The sequence below is a fragment of the Saccostrea echinata genome, unplaced genomic scaffold (assembly GCF_033153115.1).
Source record: "Saccostrea echinata isolate AGI-Se365-2 ecotype Australia unplaced genomic scaffold, CSIRO_AGI_Sech_v1 ptg000030l, whole genome shotgun sequence".
NCBI lineage: Eukaryota > Metazoa > Mollusca > Bivalvia > Ostreida > Ostreidae > Saccostrea > Saccostrea echinata.
Window position 1 is genome coordinate 11,428,143 of NW_026889779.1, and position 23,069 is coordinate 11,451,211.

Sequence of the window (23,069 nt, forward strand, 5' to 3'; positions counted from 1 at the left end):
GGAATTAAGTTTGATCTAAAGCTAGGGTTCTAATAATTGTAAGGTAAAAATGTAAATATAGGTAATAAGTATCAATGTTTTGATGTGTATGAGGATAGTAACTGACATGGAGCCTTGGTAATTTTTGCATAAGCAGATTTGCAGTCTATGAAAGATAATATTATACTATATTCCTCAGTTGAATAGACAGTGTGAGAGACTGTGAATGGACAGTGAATAATCAATCAAGCAACTTAATAACCAAGCTGAAAAAAAATTGATTAGCTAATTTTTTTTTATTCTACTATGAATACTACCAATCAAATATAAATGACGTTATCGAATAGTTATATAATATTGTTCAAAAGTGGTACATTTTGTAAAGAAATGGTATTTTTAATCCTTCCAATTACTCTTGGAAATTCCTCTATGTCTTAATAAGGACAGGAAGACAAATTTCATGGCACTTCAATGTCATTTTTACAATCCGTGAAGCCATACTTTGTATTTAGAAGCAAATTGGATTACACGGTGGCGCTGCGTTTTTCTTATGGGAAACATGCAAGAAAATAACGACCATTGGAAGCATCGGGTGCTTGTTTGAAATGTTTGTCATTTTTATGATTTCCATTGTGAAGTTCCGTTTGTCCTACCGCGGAAAAGATGATATAGAAACTGATCAATAACTCGGATTATTATGGACTGAACTTCTAAGACTGCGTAAAATTGCTCAAACTCTGACCAACATCGGAACCACAGGATTTCTTAAATACAGTGTCTTAATATGCGTTCAGTTCTAGTAATTGTGTGTGGTTTTTTGTTCCAGTCTGCGTATTGTGTCGAGACAGTACCCTATCAACACGGCTTCCCTATCGGTAGGTTTCTTAGAATTTGAGAAATAACATTTTATTTATTTATTTCTTGCAAAATTTAATACACATAGAGTAAAAAAAAAAAAAAAGGTCAAAAGTTGATTTTCTATAGGTTGCTTTACCGATACTCTTTAAAAAAACCGAAAATTGTAATACAAATGGTTTGAATGCTGCACTTGATTCCATAACCTTATTTTCTTTACAGATTTTAATTAAGCTAAAATTTAATGAATGGGTAAAATGGTTTAAGAATTAATCTTCGTTGTAGTAAGTAACTAATAAGAACTTTTAAGATTTAAAATCACTTTGTCCACTCTTATTTCGATAATCCCTTGTACTAACATTTAAAAAAATCTTATCACTCCTTAATAAAGCTATTTTTTTTAAAGTAAATCTCTGAGCATTTTCTCTAGATTATTACAATGTTTCCTTAGGTGCCATATTTGATTGGAGCGATGTATATGCCAGGACTGGATTTCACTACGCCATGAACAAGATACTACAACAGAAAAAGAACCATTTTAATTTCTCCACAATCATTGAGGACATCTCAATACACGATAGCTTCCAACTCATCCAAAAGAGTAAGCTTTTACTTTACACTTCACGTGTTTATTCGAAAAAGGAAATAGTCATACTTTACTATACCTGGTTACCTGATTTTGTAGTCAAGTTACACGTACCGATTCTTCCCAGAAATAGCTTTAACTTTACATTTTCAGACAATGTTTATAACATGCAAAAGATAAAGATTTTATCTACAAGTAATCTTCCAAAACAGTGAATTTTATTTGCTTCAGCACATGCTGGTACATGTATGTACTCATTAAAAAAAAATATAAACCATAGAACGATTAGCTATACTAAATTTTCCAAGCTCTACTTAATGAAACAACATACTAAGCTTAAATCTTAATATACTGGGGTTTCGTATTCTGGTTTTAAGGGGATGAAGGACACATGGTCACATGACTCTGTTTAACAACGTCATAGTCTCCGTTTATATAAGTGCAAAACGTGTAAAGCATCAGTTCTTGTATAATTTTTTGACATTTTTTAAACTTTAATAACCACCTTATATTTAAAAAAATAAAAAGTTTTAAAATTCTTGTAAGCATTAACAAATTATGAAAAAGATTGATCCACTCCTCTGTTTCCCTAAACTGCGCGTCCAACAAGTCGGTGACGTCATACACGATTTGTTAGTACAGCAAGATCATACTCGGTAAATACAGGGGCTGTATTACTTTGTGAAAACAGGTCTTAATCAGTATATGATAAAATATTCTGAGACAGGGGAACACAAAAATTATTTTTGCATGGCTGATGACGGAAATCTTATGTAGGTATATCTTATTTCGCTTATTTAGCTTACGTGTGACGTCATAGTTGGTTTTTCCCGTACTCGAGAAATGTAAACATGACACGTTTTTGTCATGCTTATGTCCTCTTTAACGATGTCCTGTGCAATATTGAGGTCAGCTTCACCATTCGAAATTTTTACAGTTAATCAATAATTTGAAGGACTTATATTTCAACGTAAATTTAAAAATATTGAATGATAGAATTTTTGGTAAATTACGTTTTTTGTTGTTAAAGTTGTCTTAAAAAGTACGTAATTTTCGCTATCCAGATGCAGTGTGATAGAAGAAACTTGCTTTTTCGAATGTTAAACCCTATTCATACTATGAAATATTTTAAAAGATACATGTCCACTTACATGTTTTTTATTTGTGCTTAAAAAATCCCATTATGGACAGAGTAATGGGCCCGGAAACATGGAGAACTAAAACTCTACTTAGATACTGTAGGGCATAGTATTTGTCAATCAATATCTCTAAAATAAGGTAAGAAACCTAGTGATATAACTGGTTTAAGATATGTGGGACATACTTAATAAGAAATATACAAAATATGAAAAAAATTGAATGACGGGTATTTTTTCAGCTCAAGGTCCTTCTTCCCCTTAAAATCAACTTTAGAAGATTTTATATCTTATACGAGGGGTGATCAAAAAGTTCGCGAACTATCTCTATATTTTTAAAACCACAATTCAGATCAAAATGAAATTTGGCACACATATAGTCATACATGTGTTCTATATATAGCAGTTTTATGTAATGTTTTGCTCCATGTTTGTGACGTCACAATGTGAAAATGACGTCATTAGGTAGGTTACTTGTGACAAAAAATGATTGACTCAGTCGTACTCGAGCAACGAACGGCTGTAAAGTTTAATGTGTATTTTGGAAATTCCTTTGCAGTAGCATATAATACTTTGTACAAAGTTTATGAAGACAAAATACTTGCCAGGAGTTCAATCTTTAATTGGATTGAAGTGAAAGAAGGGAGATGGTTAAAATGATGCTTGTTCTCTTGCCCAGTGAAAGCAAGCTGGGGAAGAGATGTGGGGAAGAGATGTGTCCTCAGTTTAGCAATTTGATATGAAAGACCGCCAAGTTACAGTTAGAAAAAATAGTTGAATATCTTAACAATAATACAGTTATTAAATCCCTAAAATATTGTTTACTTTAGACTTTAATCATATCAGATATGATAAAAAGAAGGCGCCATGCCTTATATCTACATTGGATAAACGACGCTCCCAAGACAGAAGACTAGGGTTGTGATGGTCACCATGCTCATTCCGGGAAAGGATATCCTTATCCATCCAACCTATTGCCGAGATTTGGCCACTTTTGACAAGTTTCTTGTTATTAAAAATAACTTGCATGGTAAGAAATATAAGACTCGGAAAAATCTTTTACATCCTGTGAACGGAACGCTTCGGAGCATGTCACGTGACCGCCTGTATCACGTGATTCGCGCATGGGCAGAACAGTGACAGATGTGCATTTAAATTGGAGAGGACTACTTTAAAAAATAATGAACACTAAAACCTAATTTCATTTCTTTTATGGAAGTTATTCAATTAGTTCGCGAACTTTTTGATCACCCCTCGTATTAAAAAGAGTACAGTTTTGACAACACTCTTGAAGCACTGATTACAAATTCCCAGTAAGATTGATTTACGACAAACATTTTAATTTTAATTTTATTTGTTTATTTATTTATTTTAAGACACTTACAGAAAATTACTGTAACAGTAATCCACAATATGGATAATGCTTATTTTATTTGAGAAATTCCAACCAAAATGATTACATGTAGTTTAAATTTTTATAATTATAACCTAAATTTAAGGATACAGTGTTTGCTTGTCACGTGGTCATTTGAAAACATATTCTGAATACTACAAATGGCCTATTCAGAACAAATACATGTACTAGTAATAGAATTCCGGAAATATTTCTTTGAATGTGAATTATATATATATATATATATATATATATATATATATATATATATATATATATATATATATATATATATATATATATATATATATATATATATAAAAGCTCTCAAACTTATCGTATATTTAAAAAAAACAATAATATGTATAAAGAAGACAAGACAAGGAAAAATCATATAAGGTTTTATTTTACCAGACTGTAAAAGTTACTACATGTCTTTTGCATCCAATCTTGTGTAAATGCGAGAAGAAGATATATGTTTAATTCCTTTCTGTACTTTACAAGGACAGCCGACCCTTTAAAAACGGGGATTTGTAGAAGCAACGAACAATGTACATTCACATGACCACATACGTTTTATTCATTAACCTCAGGCAATATCGCACATTATCTGTGTTTTAGAGACGTAATGGCAAGATGTATGACTCGTTTTAAGCTTTCAATTGATTAGTTCGGTTGACCTGATTTAAATAAAAACATTTAATGTCTATCTCAATCCCTAATTGAGATTTCCATTAGGGTGATATGTTGGTCTGGATATTTCAAAGAACATCAGATGCGGGATCACAATTTATAGGAAGAAAAACATTGAATCTGTAGAAGAACATATACAATTATAAGAGAAATGTCCCTTCATCACAGAAAAATAGTACTGGTGTATTTTCCCTCCAGAAAGATTTAAAACAAATAGAAACATTAACCTCAAAGCATGATAAAGACATATTAACCATTTCAATTCTGAACAAGGAATATCCCCCTTAGCATGGAAGGGTTCTATTCTGCACAGTACAATGATTGTCTATAACAGTTCTACAAAAAGCAGAGTATTAATTAAAAGCGTGACTATTCAGAGGCATTCCCGAAGGACGCTTCACTGCTGCCATTCCATTCTTCCACAAAAACGATCGGTAATTTTTTTTTTCGATGATACCAGAGACATTTTCTGCATTGTTTAGTTCACTTCAATAATTCTGCCTCTAATTCCATACAAATGACACCAACAGTGAAGGAGTCAGATATTCCACAATTCCAATTCATACTATGAAGTTCTGGTTGATAACGATCTGAACTAGACATCACAAAAAATATAATTTAAAATCATGTCGTGTTTGTATATTGATGGTTCTTTGGTGAATATATATCAATTGTCTTTAAATTTTATACAATCAAATAAAGGGGTTTTAGCTCACCTGAGGAGCAGGTTTGTCCGCTGTCTTTTTAGCTCTACTGGTCAGAGACCAGAAGAGCTTATGCGATAGTAAGGTGTCCGTCGTCCGTCCGTCTGTCTGTCTGTCTGTCTGTCCGTCTGTCTGTAAACAATTTTTCAAAACGCTACTCCTCCTACAGTTTTGGTCCGATTTCAATATAACTTGGCACACAAGTAGACTACACTAAGATACATAATTTATTGTATCGGTTTTTGATTTCGATGGACGGTGTTGCCATGGTTACTAAAAATAGAAATTTCTGTGAAATTCCTTTAAAACACTACTCCTCCTACAGTTTTGGTCCGATTTCAATATAACTTGGCACACAAGTAGACTACACTAAGATACATAATTTAGTGCATCGGTTTTTGATTTCGATGGACGGTGTTGCCATGGTTACTAAAAATAGAAATTTCTTTGAAATTCCTTTAAAACGCTACTCCTCCTATAGGGTTGGTCCGATTTCAATATAACTTGGCACACAAGTAGACTACACTAAGATACATAATTTATTGCATCGGTTTTTGATTTCGATGGACGGTGTTGCCATGGTTACTAAAAATAGAAATTTCTTTGAAATTCCTTTAAAACGTTACTCCTCCTACAGTTTTGGTCCGATTTCAATATAACTTGGCACACAAGTAGACTACACTAAGATACATAATTTATTGCATCGGTTTTTGATTTCGATGGACGGTGTTGCCATGGTTACTAAAAATAGAAATTTCTGTGAAATTCCTTTAAAACGCTACTCCTCCTACAGTTTTGGTCCGATTTCAGTATAACTTGGCACACAAGTAGACTACACTAAGGTACATAATTTATTGCATCGGTTTTTGATTTCGATGGACGGTGTTGCCATGGTTACTAAAAATAGAAATTTCTTTGAAATTCCTTTAAAACGTTACTCCTCCTACAATTTTGGTCTGATTTCAATCTAATTTGGCACACAGTTAGAATACACTACGATACATAATATGTATTTCTGTTTTTTTTTATTTGGGTGAATGGTGTTGTCATGGTTACTAAAAATAGAAATTTCTGTGAAATACTTTCAAAACGCTACTACTCCTAGTTTTCATTTGATTTCAATATAACTTGTCACAAAAGTAGACTACATTAAGATACATAATTCTATTTATTGTTGCATGTTGCAATGTTTCAAATCCAAGTGCTACTTTTCTTTTGTTATACAAACAGACCAGTAGAGCTACAGTCTCATCAGAGACTTCTGGTTTATTGACGTCGTCGTAAACTTTTCACATTTTCATCCTCTTCTCCAGAACCACTGGGCCAATCTCAACCAAACTTTGTAAATGGTACCCTTGGGTAAAGAGTATTCAATTTTTTTTTCAAATGGAGGGCCACATCCTCTTTCAAGGGAGATAATTAACTCAAAGATTCATTAGAAATCTTCTTCCTCAGAACCACAATGACTGAAAAGATGAAACTTAAGTGAAAGCTTTCTGAGGAAATGTGATGCAAGTTTGTTCAAATCATGACCCCCGGGGATAGGGTGGGGCCACTATGGGCGAACAAAGTTTTTTATAGAAATACATAGAAAAAAATTCTTCTCAAAATCAGCAAAGTCATGATTAGTCAACCCCATGCCTGCCTTGGATAGTGCTCCATGATTGGAAGGTCTTGTGTTCGAATCACGGCCGCAACTGACCTAAGTCGATAAAAAAAAAAAAGAGGTAGCAACTGTTCCTTCACCAAGCGCTCAGCACTTTGAAGTGAAAGTTGCGTCTTTCGGATGAGACCTTAAAAACCAAGGCCCCTTGTCATGGTAGGCATTGGCACGATAAAGAACCCTCACTGCTCAATGACCCTGACTGCCGAGTAAAGGTCTAAATTTAAAGCATTTTACTGGTATATGGTGGCGTCTGTATGAGAGTGAAAAATTCTATCGGAACGTAAAACAACACATAATCAATCAGTCAATCATCATATAGTGTAGATTTAAGTTTATTCAAATCCAGACCATAATATATTATAATTTTATACAGGAATATATAAATAAAAAATCTGCTGATAAGAACAGAAGGTTAAAGTGACTCAGGTGAGCGTTGTGGCCCATGGGCCTCTTGTAAGACATCAATATATAAGACAAAAGTTAAATATTCCTGGTACATGATAGTAATGGGCGAGAATAATAAATATGGCCCATCCTCTTTTGTACATTCCATTCAACGGGGATTTTCTGAGGTTTGAATTTTTTGGGATATGAAGTTAATTTTGGCGTTTTAAATTTCTGTGGTTGCATTATACCGCAAAAGATTTATTTACGGACTATGTTTTTCTGCCACATTTTATATATTTTTAGATTTCGTGACATGTTGACCTTGTTTATGGTGAATTAGAACTGAAATTAAGCTCTACTTTAATTAAAGTAGTGTTGTGAATTGTTTCCAAATGATTTTTATATCCAACCTCAGCACATGTAAACATGTTTTTTTAATTACACAGAAAGCAATTATAAAATAACTTAAAATGATGCAAAAAGGTTACCTTGGCGTATGCAACACTTATCACATTAGAAAAAAATGATACGCATTTTCTAAATATCTGAATAAAAATTTTAAGAGTTCTTTGCGATTATAGTTTTGGGGATTTTGTCCTATTCGCAAAATTTTGTAGAAAAGGAACAACAGAAGAAAATACCCGTTATACCTTATATATAACAGAGATCTCACTGATGATGTGTGTATATTACTATTGCTGTGATGAACAAGCAAATTCAAACACAATAATTGATGTCTCTGGTATGTTTCAATCTATCAACTAGCGAAACGATTTGAATGTACCGGTTATTTAACTTTCAAATTAAAATCTAGACTAGTTTAATTGCAGGGTAAAAGTGTTTTAGCTTTCATAATTTCGACGTTATAGAGGACTCGATATACCATTCATAAGGTTGAAGCGGTCTAGATTCAAAAGTAAAATCGCAGTGACATAGGAATATTCTTATAGATATTACTGTCCAATATATAATAGGATGGTCAATTTAGAGTACTAATAAAACAGACTTGTCTTCAATGCTTGTCTCTTTCACAGACATATGTATATATAAATTAAAGCTGAATATTAAGTACACAGATCTAACATTATAAGAAACGCATGTTTGTCATATAAAAGGAATATGAAATGAATATAAAAGGGTCAACAAAAAAAAAACATATATGCCAGGTTTGTACGGAAGCCCTGGAGGGACACTGACTTACTTATTATGACTTATTTGTTTTAAGTATTTGTTGTGACTTATTTGTTATGACTTTTTTTATTGTTGGTTATAACTCAGTGTAACGTAGCTATGGAGAACGTGTTGCTTGACTTACGTTCATTATCAAAATTACATGTTTAGTCCTGGTTAAACTGTGGCTTATTGTAGTTTACAGTTTTCCAGTACAGTTGTGATTACTTAATTCTTTTCTGTTATATCTTGTAACTAAGTTGTTCTAAGTTAATTCTTATTTGTTCATTCTTATTTGTTATTTCTTGTTACTTAATAGTTATTACTTATATCATATTACAATTCTTATTTGCAACTTCCAGTGTGCATAATTATTGAACATATGAACATAACTACTATTTTATCTTGTCATTAGTGATAAATTCAACGGCAAACTATTCTTTCATCTTTTCTGAAACTACACGTAGCCTCCATCTTGTACGCCACGTTTTGGGGTAAGTAAACGTATGATAACAAATGAAAATAACAAAAAATTAATTAACAATTAAGCCATAACACCTAAAAAGTAAGTCAGTATCCCTCCAGGGCTTCCGTACTACACTACGGGTTTGGTTACAGAACAACTGGTTTGCATGAGAGCTTAATTTATTACTCGGTATAGCTGTGCTTTTTTGACAAACAGAGGAGTCCTCTTAGAACGCCTCAGAGAATAATCTTGGATCCTCATAACGTATAACATGGCAATACTTAGTATTCGTCAACGGCTCAAAAAACATATTTTTATGTCAAATTAATGAATGTTGTTCAAGTTTTCCTAGGTTCTTTTCATTCTGTGATGCTAAAAGTGATTATCATTCGAGGAAAAGAGACAATGACACATTAATTGTCGACTGAGTACATACAACCCGTCTGAAATCATTTTTATTCCTTGTTTTAAGTGCATAATAAACATTTTCTGCAATAAGACAAATCCAAAGGGAAATTTAACTCCCAGTTTTGAAGTGAACCGGTAATTCTTTGCAGAAATCACACCATACTCTGGTAAACGATCCTCGGTCATATACTTTAGACTCAAAACTCCTCTGCTTCTTTGCAATCTCTTTAAAATTAAACAAAATTTCAAAAGGTGTATAATCTAAAACTATGAGTTAATAGTCCACTGGAATCTCTCTCTTGCTCTCTCTCATTAAAACTTGCTACTGAGATGAAAACGATTGCTACTGATTTAACATTTACCGGAATATTTTTATATACAAGCTTACAACTTTTGAATGCTTTAATTCAAGTTTATTACATTAACAAATTAATTAAGGGTTTTATGACCTTGATCTTTGACCCTTTCACTTCAAAATCAAAAGAAATCATATTTTAGTTAAAGACAGTATTGAAGTGAATCTGGAAACCAAGTCATACCATATATGAATTTGTAACCTTAACCTTTAACCTTTGGTCTCAAAATCAGAAAGGTTGTCTGAAGTTAAAGACAGCATCACATTAAGTTTCTTTGCAAAAGCTTAAAGAGAACCAACGTTATTTACATATTGTATCATCTGAAAACCATTCTATGCAGTATATGAATTTCTGATATATGCCTTAAACGTTTAGATTAAAAATCAATCGGAATTCTTTAATTCATGGGGAGTTATGATACGACTTTTCATTGCAAAACCATTGCAAAAACAGATTTTCCTCAAATTAGGGAGAGTCATCACCTTAATTTTTTATTGGAAACAAAGAGAACTTGTCCTCCGGAAACCATTTTAATATTAATAGAAATTTCTGTCCTTGACCTTTGACTTCAATTCGATATGGGTCTTTCTTAAGTTGGTGGTTCATCATCTTAAATTTTCATTGCAAAAGCTCAAAGAGAACTAAGTTGTCATCTAAAAACCATTTTATTCAATAAATAAATTTCCGACCTTGACGTTTAACCTTTCTCTACTTTTAGCGAAAGCGGGGCACAAAAATCGCATTTGATAGGATCAAAGAAGTTTTGATGTTTAATATGCATGTACTTTACAAAGTAGGTGTGACTCACTGCAGTTCTGTATATCTACAGTTTATTGACTTAACTTGCAATGAACAGATAGTTACCGAAAAACTAATGGATAAAAGATACACCTTTGGACCAAAGATAATTATCTGACCAATCAATTTCACAGAAGCTGCGAAGGTTTTATCAGATTAAAACCTCCTTTCGAGGACACTTAATAGGGACTTTATGACGCGGTAAAGACATTATAGCAGTGTTTGATTGTAGAAGGGTAATTGAAAAGAGTCCACATGATTAAGAAATTTTGTAGGGACTCTCGGTAATGTTGGATCATCAATTATATATCATATTCCATCCGAGAATGCCAACGAGACTTCATTCGGAGACTTTATTGGTCATGTAACGGCTTATTATTCAAAAGTGCTAATGAGACGCCGAAATGATGGCTTTTTGTAAAATCTATAGTGACAGCTCGGCTGACGATGAAATAAGAGAGATTATATCTTGATGACTCCCTGTTCTGTTTTCACAATAATCTGTCCGTGTGTCGTGTAATCCGGGCTATAAAATTTTCATCAAAATTGCGATTATGTCTCATAAATTTCCCAAAGTCTGCTTGACGAACACAGTTTTCGATTCTTTCTTTTTTTTACGTTTCATTGTAGTAATATCCGGTTAATTACTATGATATTATTCTGTCGATTAAGTCTTTAGAAAATTTGTTGAAATTTGTAATTGGCAGTTTGTGTATTTGATTATCCATCAGTCTAATTAATTAGGAAAACTCCAGATTTGAAAAAATGCAAATTCTGAAGTTAAAAATTAAAATTATGCTTCTTTAAAAATCTACCCATTAGATCGTGAGGGAGGAAATAACTACCGCCTCTAAATTAACCTGGTCTGTGAACCCCTGTCAATCAGCTAAAATTAAACCTGGAAGTAGTACATACTAATTAAAATGTCTGTATTTGTTGTACATGTATACTAAGTGTTCAAAAACCTAACCAACACTTTAAAGCACACTTAATGACAACACAAATGTAATACAATCTACATGAGATGTTTGATGCACGAATCAAAAAAGTACAAATCATGTCTGATGAAAATTTTTATCTATCTGTAAAATGCATTATTTTAACAAAAAATTGCAAAATACATGTAACATCAAGCAAAAAAAAAAAAGGAAAAAAGGAAATCTTGCACATCTGATTGAATTATTACGAATCTGAATGGCTCCCTTAAGGAATATTATTATTTTCAAGCATTTCTTACAAGTTAAACAATCAATAGAATTTTAACACATATTTTCAAACGGATATGTTTGGGTTAAAATTTGAAATACTGTGTGCTTACAGGTTGTGTCGCGTGCTGTGCTTAACTGGTTTCTTGCATGACCATCAATCATTGTCGCTGTGAAGCCACTTCCGCCACAGCCGAGTTCTGTCAGCAAACTAGTCTTAATAATTCCATTTCGTAACCGTTTCATTTGAAACAAAAATCGATAAAGAAGCAAAGTTTAATACAGATTTTCGGTATCAGAAAGTGGGAATGCCAAGAGGGCAAAGGGGGAAACTCGCTTAAGACCTCAATGACTCGCCCGCTATATATCAATTTATCAACAGCCATTAACGTCTAAGAAACAAGAATTTGACTGATGGAGAAACATGAACACTTTCTGACATTGTTACGTGTATCTAATCTTATTATTTGGACAGCACAACCACTATCACAAACTTAGGGACACAAAATGTTGCATAACTAATTGATTATTAGCCATATTGAATAGAATTCACACTCCTGAACTTAGATATATATTTCTTGAAAGTAGTCCTTTTTACGTCTTCTCAAATCTTACATATGTATTTGATAACATTTTATGGCATTAGTCATCCGCGTGGCGCAGTGGTTAGAGCGTTTGCTCTAGAGTTGCGCTGTAGGGAGTTGATCCTTACTTCGCAGGTTCGAATTCACTATGCGACGTGGAGACCAGTCCTTTGGATACGAGGTCCCGTGTCGCAGTAAGTGCTGACACGAAAAAATCCATCATTGCTCAAAGGCCTTAAATGCCAAAGTACAGGTCTAAATTTGCAGCCATCCACCGGCAAGTGGTGGCTTCTCAATATGATTGAAAAAGGGACGTTAAATAAACCAAAAAAAAAAAAAAAAAAAAAAAACCCAAAAAAAACCAATACAATAACAGATTTAAGTAAGCACTCGAATACCGTATATGTTTGTTAAAGTGTTTTCAGTTTGGAAATAATGTTGAAAATCCCAGTACTCATGTGGCAAATCAGAGAACTCGTAACATTTGTTCTTTGTTTGCAAAAAATATTAAAGAGGAATTATTAAGACATTTTAAATGTTTTACTCAGTTAAATATCTTGTACTGTTAACTACTTCTGTAAGGAGACGAATCACAAAATATTGATATGAACCAAATATGAAATATGACGATAACGAACAGTAATTAAGCTCAAAAGTCCATTTAAACAATACAAATTGGGAGCAAAGCAAACACGGACTTCCAAAAGCATCAGAGGTGGGATCAGGTGCCATGGAGGAGTAAGCATCCCCTGTCGACCGTTCAAACCCGCCGTATGCTCCTTGTCATGATTGGGCAAACGGTAAAACCCGTAGAAAATTCAGTGTGAAAATAATTATGGCCTTACAATTTGTATGAAAAATGTCAGTCAACATTCAACTTAACGATAGATTGTATTTGCCAACAAAATCATTTTATCGACCATAGAATTGGCGAATTATTGACTTTAATAGGGACTGGTGTACTTGTATCATCAACTTATCTGTCAAAGTTGAGGTCATCACGATTATCATTAAGTTTGTTGTTAGGTTGCCATTAATGTCTTTTTTAAGTAAAATACCCAAGTATGAAACAGATGTGGCAGACTCTGTAATCCTTCTCCAAAAGACTCTGTAATGTCTTTTATTTTGAGTTAAAAACGATATAAATTGATTCAGCATAGGATTGAAAATGAATATTGTTGATTGACAAAACGTCGTCGATATATCTAAATGTCGAAGACCACAAGAAGAGATTTCTTTTCATGTAGAAGTTTTTTGTAAAAAAGAAATTCTGCTTCATAAAAAATAGATCTGTTATAGTACCCATGGAAATTCCAACAAGTCTTTGTTGGAAGACTTGATCACCAAATAAATACAACTTTGAAGCACTTGTGTGTACAATCAACATGTGTTTAGCAAAATAATAATAAGGGTGGAGCAAACTGTTATTATTTTACAGTTTGGAAATGAATGGACAAACAGCTTACATACAAGTACTCTCTATTTTTTTTTTTTTTTTTTTTTTTTACAGTTTGTGGACATTTGTCAAATGGAGTCTTTGCACTAGTAGGATCCCAGTCTCAAATTTCCCACGAAGTCCTTGATTCTTACACTCGTGTGTTTCACATGCCTTATTTGAGCCCAAACACAGACAACAACCCACATCAGATCAAACCATTCTCCATCTTCATGAAGCCAGATACAACCCGGGCTATAGCCTCCATCATCATTCATAATAAATGGACGAAATTCTACTATATTTACGATACGGATTCTGGTATTGTTTTCTTATTTCCATGTTATAAGGTTATAAGGGTCAGTTCTGCTTTAATTAAGTGCAGAAAAAGGAACATTATCGAAATCTTGCTTTCTTAATTGAAACATGCACAGTATCATCATTGGTTAATTATTACTTCAATATTCATGCTTTGGGATTAGGGAAATTTTGTTCCTTGTTAATAGCCTGTTTTCTTTTTGTTATCAAATCCCTAAAGTGTAATATTTTCTGGTTTAATTCCTGTCGAGACAATCCTATTTGTACAATTATTTGACTGTCTCTCCACGTACTTCTATCTTGTTTTGAATTCTTGCTATGTAAACTTGTTAAAAAGAGCGCTGAGGGGCCTGTTATTAAATGAAATCAGACAGTAGTTTCCATAGAGAATTATCAATACATTGATTGGCTATTTTGATAATTACATAGTATATAGCGAAGAACTTTGTGTCGTATTCCAAGTCAAAAGTTTGTACTTTTTGTGTGTGTTATTTTCTCAAATTCTATAAACACCAACTAAAGAAATTACTCATTCATCAAATAATCTCTTCGTTCCTTCTGATAAACCTTTTTAGGGATTGTTAGCTATATAAAATGTCAATGTAATAAATAAAAATTGGACTTCATTGAAAAAGAACTTAAATATACTAGTTACATTATAGCATTGAAATGTACAAGATAAATTATTGCATTGAAATATATAGTTACTTATTGTATCATAGGTAAAATATTTTACTCATTTTGTCATAGGTGAGAACCTTTAGAAATCTGATTATATTGTACAATCTTTATCGCATTCTGGAATTGTAGAAACAGTTTATTAAGGTACAGAAATGTTAATTCGGTTAAAAGAAAAAAAAAACAAGTTAGTCTAACAATATTTTATAAGATTAAAATCAAACTAGATAATAATTGGAATATCATAAGAATTTTATTCGTAATTGATTTTATACACTGCAATACCTGTAAGGACGAAAAAAGAAATCTCGGAACTTTTGTAAACAGAAAAAAACATTTCTGTTTAAATTTTAATTTGCTTATTGGAAAATACATTGAAAAAATAGCAATTTTTTATTGTTTTTAAACAGGTTTATCACAACTTATGGAACTGGAGCTGCTGTTAAAAGACGGCGACTTTCAAAATACAGAGGTAACGTCAAGGCGCCTCAGGAGCTTACACGAGGCCCACAGGGACCTCAAAATGCTGGACGAACAACATGGACATTCAAACGACACTAATCCAATTCATATTGTCTTTGATTTGTCAAATGAAACTGCTTACGATGCTGTTTTACAACAGGTTTAGTAATCTTTAATGCTTATTTTAATATTGTTATATATTTTGAAAGTAGTATATCAAATATGGTTCTAAATATTATGTCTTTTCCACAGATACGAAACGTCGGAATGAATAAAAAAGGATATTCATATTTACTTGGCAGTTTGGTAGGTGTGTTTATATTTTAGATTCCTTATAGCATAAACATGTTTAGAATAGAATTTACAGGGCAGGTGGTTTGACGGTTGAAAATATTTTGATCAAATTTCAAAGTATGAGATTCACTTGAGTAAAAAAGAAGTCTGACTCCCAGTTAAATTAAACTCAACGTAAAAATATTTATTTTCTTTTTCCTATCAAGATTTTGTGCAGGTGGTTTGACTGTTGAAAATATTTTCACCAAATTACAAAGTATGCCATTTCACTTGAGTAAAAAAGAAGTATGACCCCCAGTTAAATTAAACCCAACGTAAAAATATTTATTTTCTTTTTCATATCAAGAGTTTTAAAACATGTGTCTCATTTTTAAACAGGATATAGTAAACCATGGTTTAGAGCGATTTTCACATGGCGGTGTGAACATCACAGGATTTCAACTAGTAGATCATCAGTCGGAAATTGTCCAAAATTTTCTGGAGGAATGGAGGCAATTACCAATCTCGATTTGGAAAGGGGCAGGGGAAACAATCAGGGTAAGAATTTTCAAAGGAAATTGATGGAACATTTTTTTTCTGTCAAATAAAATCACTTATTGTATCATTTAACCTAGAGGGATTTTTACTATAGAGATGTCTTGGTTGACTTCATTGTCTCTACTCGGTTTCTAAAAGGCATACTTTAAACTAGGTTTAAAAATAAACAGCCATCTTGCCCAAAAAATATTCAAATTCTGGTATTTTTAATCTTTTGGAATGTAATTGGATGAAGGTTCTGACACATCTTATCGTGAGAAATGTGTGTGCTGAGTGTGAAAAATATAAACATCCATAGTCCTAAACATTAAAAGTCTTGGCCCAGAGAACATTTTTACTTCTTAGTCATGTGACTTGCACATATACAAATAACCCCGGCTAGAATCCTGACAGATTTCTTGGCTACAAGCAACGCATTTGTGCCAAGAATACCCTGTGATGCTCCTCAAGTACAAACCGTCGTTAAGAATGTTGCACTTCCAAGATTTTAAGATTTTTACAATAGTGCAGTAGTTAGGTAAAGGTTACATGCATTACATAAAAAATATATAAAATATATATAAAAATATTTGACAAATTATTCTGAAATGATCAGTTGCACATGTTCCAATGGTAAGTATAATTTCTGCTGAATAAACGTTTAATAAATTTAATACATTTCAAATATTTGACACTTTTTTTTTAGGTGGAATCTGCTCTCATGGTCGACACAGTGAGCCTATTACGTGAAACCATTCAATCTATGATAAAAAACAATTCCGAAGTCTTCAGATCTACTTTTAGAAGAGCAAAAGTATACAACTATGACCTTACTCAAGGTATACCCTGCACTGGAAATAGACCATGGATGCATGGACTAAATATAATGAATAATCTCAAAAAGGTTTGTCAATGAAACCTAGTTACATGTATGCCATGAAAATATTCCAGACAAATAAAGCATTTATTTTAAATTGCATTAAAATAATTACAAGGCTTCTCCTTTGGCATACGAATCAAAGAGTTATATCAGCTACATAATCCTTTTAGATATTCTTGATTTATAAAAAAAAATATATATATAAGTCCCAAAAAAAGAAAATGAATTTCCCCCTCTCAGTAGAATATTCTGACTTCACATTAAGTAACTGATAATCATATATTTGCTAATTGATAACAGAAATTTAAGATTGCATGAAAGGTACATTTGTACGAATTGTGAAAGGATAATTTATCTTAACTTACAGATTTCCATTAATGGACTTACTGGTGACATATCTATTGATGAACATGGGCGCAGATCTAACTACTCTATTGGGGTATATAAAGTGGGATTCAAAGAAAATCCAACAAAGGCAAGTAATAAGCATAAATATGCATCGAATTTGTACCTGTTAATCTGTTTCGTAACTTAAGTGCTTTTACATTGAATAATTTTCATGACACAATTTGAAATTTAAAAAAAATCCTTTTCTGATTTTATGAAGTCAACTAACTGCCTCTAAGACGCTTTGGTAATGGCCTAATAGTCTGGGGGTTTTTTTTTGCTCCTCATAGTACGTGGCCCGTCGTTTATAAGTTAGGGAGAACACTTGAAATTTCTAGATCCCAATAAAATCTGGTCTCTTTTTTTTTTTATCAATATGCCATCACAGATAGGCAGATGGGTAGACAATGTCGGTTTTGTCGCAGAGGGAACCAATATTACACAAGAGACAGATGATGGGGAGCTGAAGACCTTAGTTATCACCAGTATTTTTGTGAGTAAAATTTATCAGTTTGTATTAAAGTTCAGGCATTATTATTGTTTATAGCTCTAGATGCTTCATTCCAATTGCATTAAAGTTATGTCTTTAAATAGATGTCTATCTATACCTGTTGTGAAAATGAATCTTATTTTGAGAATGATTTCAGGAATCGGTAATTATACATATGTTTTATCTACAGGAGAGACCTTTTCTTCAGTACAAAAAGGAATATGAAAACCCAGCAAACAGACGGAACGTAAAGAACCCAAACGACCTGTACGAGGGTATTTTTCCATTTATAATTGCTAATTACAACTTACACGTTTATAATTTTTCACCATTATATATATATATATATATATATATATATATATATATATATATATATATATATATATATATATATATATATATATATTAGGGATATCAAATCGGTCAATTTTTGATAATCGGTTACTCGGATGTTTTTCCGATCGGGTACTCGGTAAAAATGAAAATACAAGTGTGTTAATTTTCCTGAGCCCCGTTAAGCTATGTTAAAACCCAAAGCTTTTTTTATCACGTTTATAAATGTATATAAACAATCGAGTCCAAGGGAAATTTGGTACTAAATTTATTTATAAAATAAACACAAAAGACAAAATTAATACATCAAAAATTACAAATGGTTTACAGTTCTTGTTTAGGATCTATTTCATCAACGCAAAAGGAGGACAATCTCTTACGCAGATTTGACCAGCGGAAGGGAAGGAACGGACGTTGTTGGGATCGCTTGTCTAATATTATTCCATATGTTTGTTGTTTCCCCCATACACACTAAACTTACTACGGAAACTGACTTTCAACATTTTTTTAATCTTTAGTTATTTCTAAATATTGCTTCACTTTTGAAGAGGGTAAACGGCATTTCTATGCATGTCCAATTTTGCTGCCGTATATTAATTAGATATAAAAATGATTTAAAGATAATAGACCATACTTAAACGATGTTCACTGAAAACAATCATTAAAGCCATCCAAAAATTAAGGACCATAATTAGTGAAAACAGCTGTGTACCAGGTGATTGGTCACTAATTACTGATAATATATACAGAGCCAAAGGCGATAACGGTTGTTTGGCAGGTGTAGATGACGACACGCTAATTACCGTATGCATATTTAAGTTATTTTTGAAAAGTTTTTGATAAAAATATTACTTTGAAATAAGAAAAAATACAATTCCGAGTAACCGAGTACCATATTTAGTATTCGATACTCGGACGTTCGATCGAGTACCCGGTTAACCGGGTACTCGTTGACATCCCTAATATATATATATATAATGTGAATATGTTTTAATTAAAAATTTTAAAAGAGAGAAAAAAAAAATCATATGAATTAATGTAAAAATCAAGTACCTGATGATTCTGATATTCCGAATAACAGCACTCCTATATAATAAAATGTTCAGGTTATTGTGTGGATCTTATTGCCGCCGTCTCGGAACTTTGTGGAAACTTCAAGTACACAATAAGACCAAATAAAGACTCTGTGTACGGAGCCAAAGAAAATGGAACTTGGACTGGTTTAATTGGAGAACTTGTTCAGGGGGTGAGTCCATCTGATAGATAAGCAATTTTTGCAGACAGTTAAAACTTTCCCAAAAGAAACATATAAATTATAATGATTGTACTTTTTGATATATATAAATTTGTAGAGTAAAGGTTTTTGGTAGAGTGTATATACATTTATCAGCATGTTCATGCTTTATTACCATACCTCCAATGAATTTTTAAAACAAATATTGTAACCGTATGCGAATAAAATGCCGTTTTAAAACCAATTCTACTATCAAATATTTGGCAAAATTTCAACATTTTTGGGAAAACTCTTTTCGAACAGAAACATGCCTATCCATTTCCTCTCTTTTGTCTTATCTAGGGACTTCATGAAAATCCCAGAATAAGACAAAATATTTCCTCTTGAAGGATATCAACAAACGACATTTCTTTCCTGTGTATGTTTCAGAAAGCAGACTTAGCAGTTGCTCCTTTGACAATTACAAAACAAAGAGAAGAGGATATAGCTTTTTCTAAACCTTTCATGAATAGTGGAATAAGCATTATGATTAAAAAACCTGAGATTCAGAAACCCGGTGTCTTTTCTTTTCTGAAACCATTTTCTATCCCCCTTTGGATGTGTATAATAGCAGGATATTTCTGTGTCAGTGTTGGAATGTTCATCGTCAGTCGTTTTAGTCCAGCGGAATGGAGGCGGAAGTGTCTCCGAATGGATAATGGCGTTGTTAATAAGTTCACACTAGAGAGCTCTCTTTGGTTCACCATGGGGGCATTAATGTTACAGGGTAGCGACACGTGTCCAAGGTAAGTAAAAAATTAAAATATATTTAGATATTTAACAAGATAGGGTGAAAAATAAATCATTCTTCTTTTGTATGTAGAACAGTTAAGTTTAACCTTTTACAAAGCAACGTCTAGCAATAAAGGATATTATAATTTTTAAACAGATCGGTGGCTGGACGTATCATAGGAGGAACCTGGTGGTTTGCTGTTTTGATTGTCATTTCATCTTATACAGCAAATTTAGCAGCATTTCTCACAATAGATAAACTATTAACTCCAATCCAAAACGCCGACGACCTTGCAGCCCAAACAGAAATAGCTTACGGTACACTGTCCTCAGGATCTACACAATCTTTTTTCAAGGTATGTCGATTTTTCCTTTCCATGTTTGTACACAAGAACTAAGGCTAGATATATAAAACGATGCTATTTTTCTTATTCTTTTCAATAACTATAGGAATCAAAAGTTCCAACATATCAAAAGATGTGGGCGTATATGTCCACCGCTTATCCAAGTGTTTTTGTAAAGACAACAGAGGAGGGTGTTCGAAAAGTCCGGGATATGAAAGGAAAATATGCATTTTTATTGGAATCGGTTTATAATGAATACTTTAGTCAGAGAGAACCATGTGACGTAATGCAAGTTGGCCCGCCACTCAATACCAAAGGATACGGGATCGCAACCGCAAAAACTAGAAAACATCAAGAACTAACGTAAATTGTTTATTCTTTCAAATATGTAGCTTTCAATAAGAATTGATAATTTGGATAATTTGCTTATTAATCATAGCTATACTTAACGATTCACGTATAATGAATGAAGACTTTACTGCAGGGAAATGGTGTCTATAGCAATACTTCAATTGAAAGAAAATGGGTCTTTAATTAAAATGAAAAGACGGTGGTGGATCGAAAAAGGTGAATGTGGTGTTCAGGAGGAAAATCAGGTATTATACGTAAGACCATAGTTAACAAAGACTTGCTTAATTGTTCGATCAAAGCTAAATTTATCAGTATGGTGTCTTGCATATCAGAGAACAGAGAAGATCATTGAATTTCATTGAATACATGTACGTTGTTGTTAGTATGTTTAATAGAATGAATGTAACAGTAGTATTATTTTATTTATAATACAAACAGGGTAGCAAGAAGAAGAAGAAATCACTCTCATTAAGTAATCTGGCCGGGGTTTTCTTTATTCTTATAAGCGGCCTAGTTTTTTCTATTATTCTTGCCGTTATTTATTTCCTACGTTCGAGGTCCAACAGTAAACAAGGGGTAAGCATTTTTGTCCTCAGTAAGCTCAACTTATTAATTTAAAACATATTTCATCATTTCTTCATATACACATGTAAGATGTTGATTTAGTGTTATCTTTAAGATAATTTTTTTCATCTGATTTTTGAAATGGTGTATATTACATTGAAATTTACAAACCTGTTTATTTTTCGTTTTCTAGGGATTTCTTATGCTTGGGAATGACAATACAAATATGTACCCAGAATACTCTACATATCCTGTAGGAGAACATAGCAATGGAATGAGTCCAATAGTGCCTAAAGGGGTGTGTCATTTGAATAATTTCTGTTACATTCTGTATGTTTGTCACAGTTGCAAATTATTTCTTTTAAAAGATAGAACACGGCTTAAAGACTGATATCAAAGAAAGAAATATTCAAATTATTCTTTACATTTATCATCTAAGCATAACAATTATAAATTTTTAATTAATTTGACTTATCCATATCTATATATAGACATAACTTACTGAAACCAGTTATAATACTTAACCATGCAAAAGCAATATTGCTTGATGTCATGGATATATATTTACTTGACAATTTTTTGTTTAAAAATTCATTGATTGCAGATTTTATCTAATTCTGAAAAATTTGCCATGGACGATGCGTCAAACAACAGAGTCAACCACATCCATGCCACCAGTCTTTTATGATACATCTGATTTATTTATAATAACATGTATTTTCTCATTTTTTATACATATATGCATGTTCCACATCTTTGATCAGATACATCTAAGAACTTTGGTTATTTTGAATCGAATTCGTTTCTACTTTATCATTTCCATAACTTAATGGTACGATTTTATTTTATTCTTTTGTGTCCTAAAGAAAGACAAATATAAGAATAAAAATATTTTAAAATCATTCTTTCCTTTATTGATATTTGTCTTTTTTATTTTTGATATATAGCTTCCCATAAAGTATTCAATTGTCAGTTCAAATATATTACAATGTACATATGATATGTATTAATGAAGTGTTTTGGCATATTTAAATTTTGAACTTACAGGATGGTAGTACTTAAAATCTAAATTTACAATATGACAGCTGTAACGAACACCCCACCTTTTAATAATGAATTAACATAATTCTCGATATTTTGGAAGAAGGTATGATTCTGGGGAAAGATATACCAAATGTTTTATTTCCTTATTTTTTTTTTTAATTACGATTGACTCAAAGATTGCACCAAATGTAAATAAGATCAACAAAACATGATGTTTTACAACAAAAACATTCTTAAAAAAACTAAGGAGTTTTATATCTTAGCCAACAGTATCACAGGGTAACCATATACGAGTATTGCCGTTTCTGAGATCAGTACGATGATTTAGTCATCCAAGGAATGCAATATTCACCGAGCCTGAAGGGCAAAGTGAGTATTGTACTTCGACGGTGGCTAATTCATTGTATTGACTAAAAAACAGCAATAATTGTTTCATAATATGATTTACTGAATACATATTCGTTAAGCAAAGCATGGTATCTTGCTTGTTTTTATTTGTAGAAGTCTAGCTAAACGCAATGAGAAAACATGGTAATAATATAACATATAACAAGTATTAACTTGGAATATCTAAATCTA

The 23,069-nt window shown here is 32.3% G+C and overlaps 1 protein-coding gene across 1 annotated transcript; it reads left to right on the forward strand.

The window, feature by feature from the left end:
- Window positions 1–748: 748 nt before the first annotated feature.
- LOC133196803 (glutamate receptor 2-like) lies at window positions 749–22,215 on the forward strand (the record flags this gene model as incomplete). The annotated part of the gene is made up of 18 exons (XM_061332661.1): window positions 749–854; window positions 1,286–1,435; window positions 13,897–14,142; window positions 15,228–15,439; window positions 15,532–15,585; window positions 15,952–16,110; window positions 16,796–16,993; window positions 17,337–17,444; window positions 17,745–17,849; window positions 18,037–18,121; window positions 19,289–19,428; window positions 19,846–20,201; window positions 20,345–20,543; window positions 20,638–20,894; window positions 21,016–21,127; window positions 21,321–21,458; window positions 21,640–21,744; window positions 22,051–22,215. Coding segments are annotated over 18 exons (2,814 nt in total), but the record flags the coding sequence as incomplete, so codon positions are not given.
- Between the last annotated feature and the right edge of the window lie 854 nt (window positions 22,216–23,069).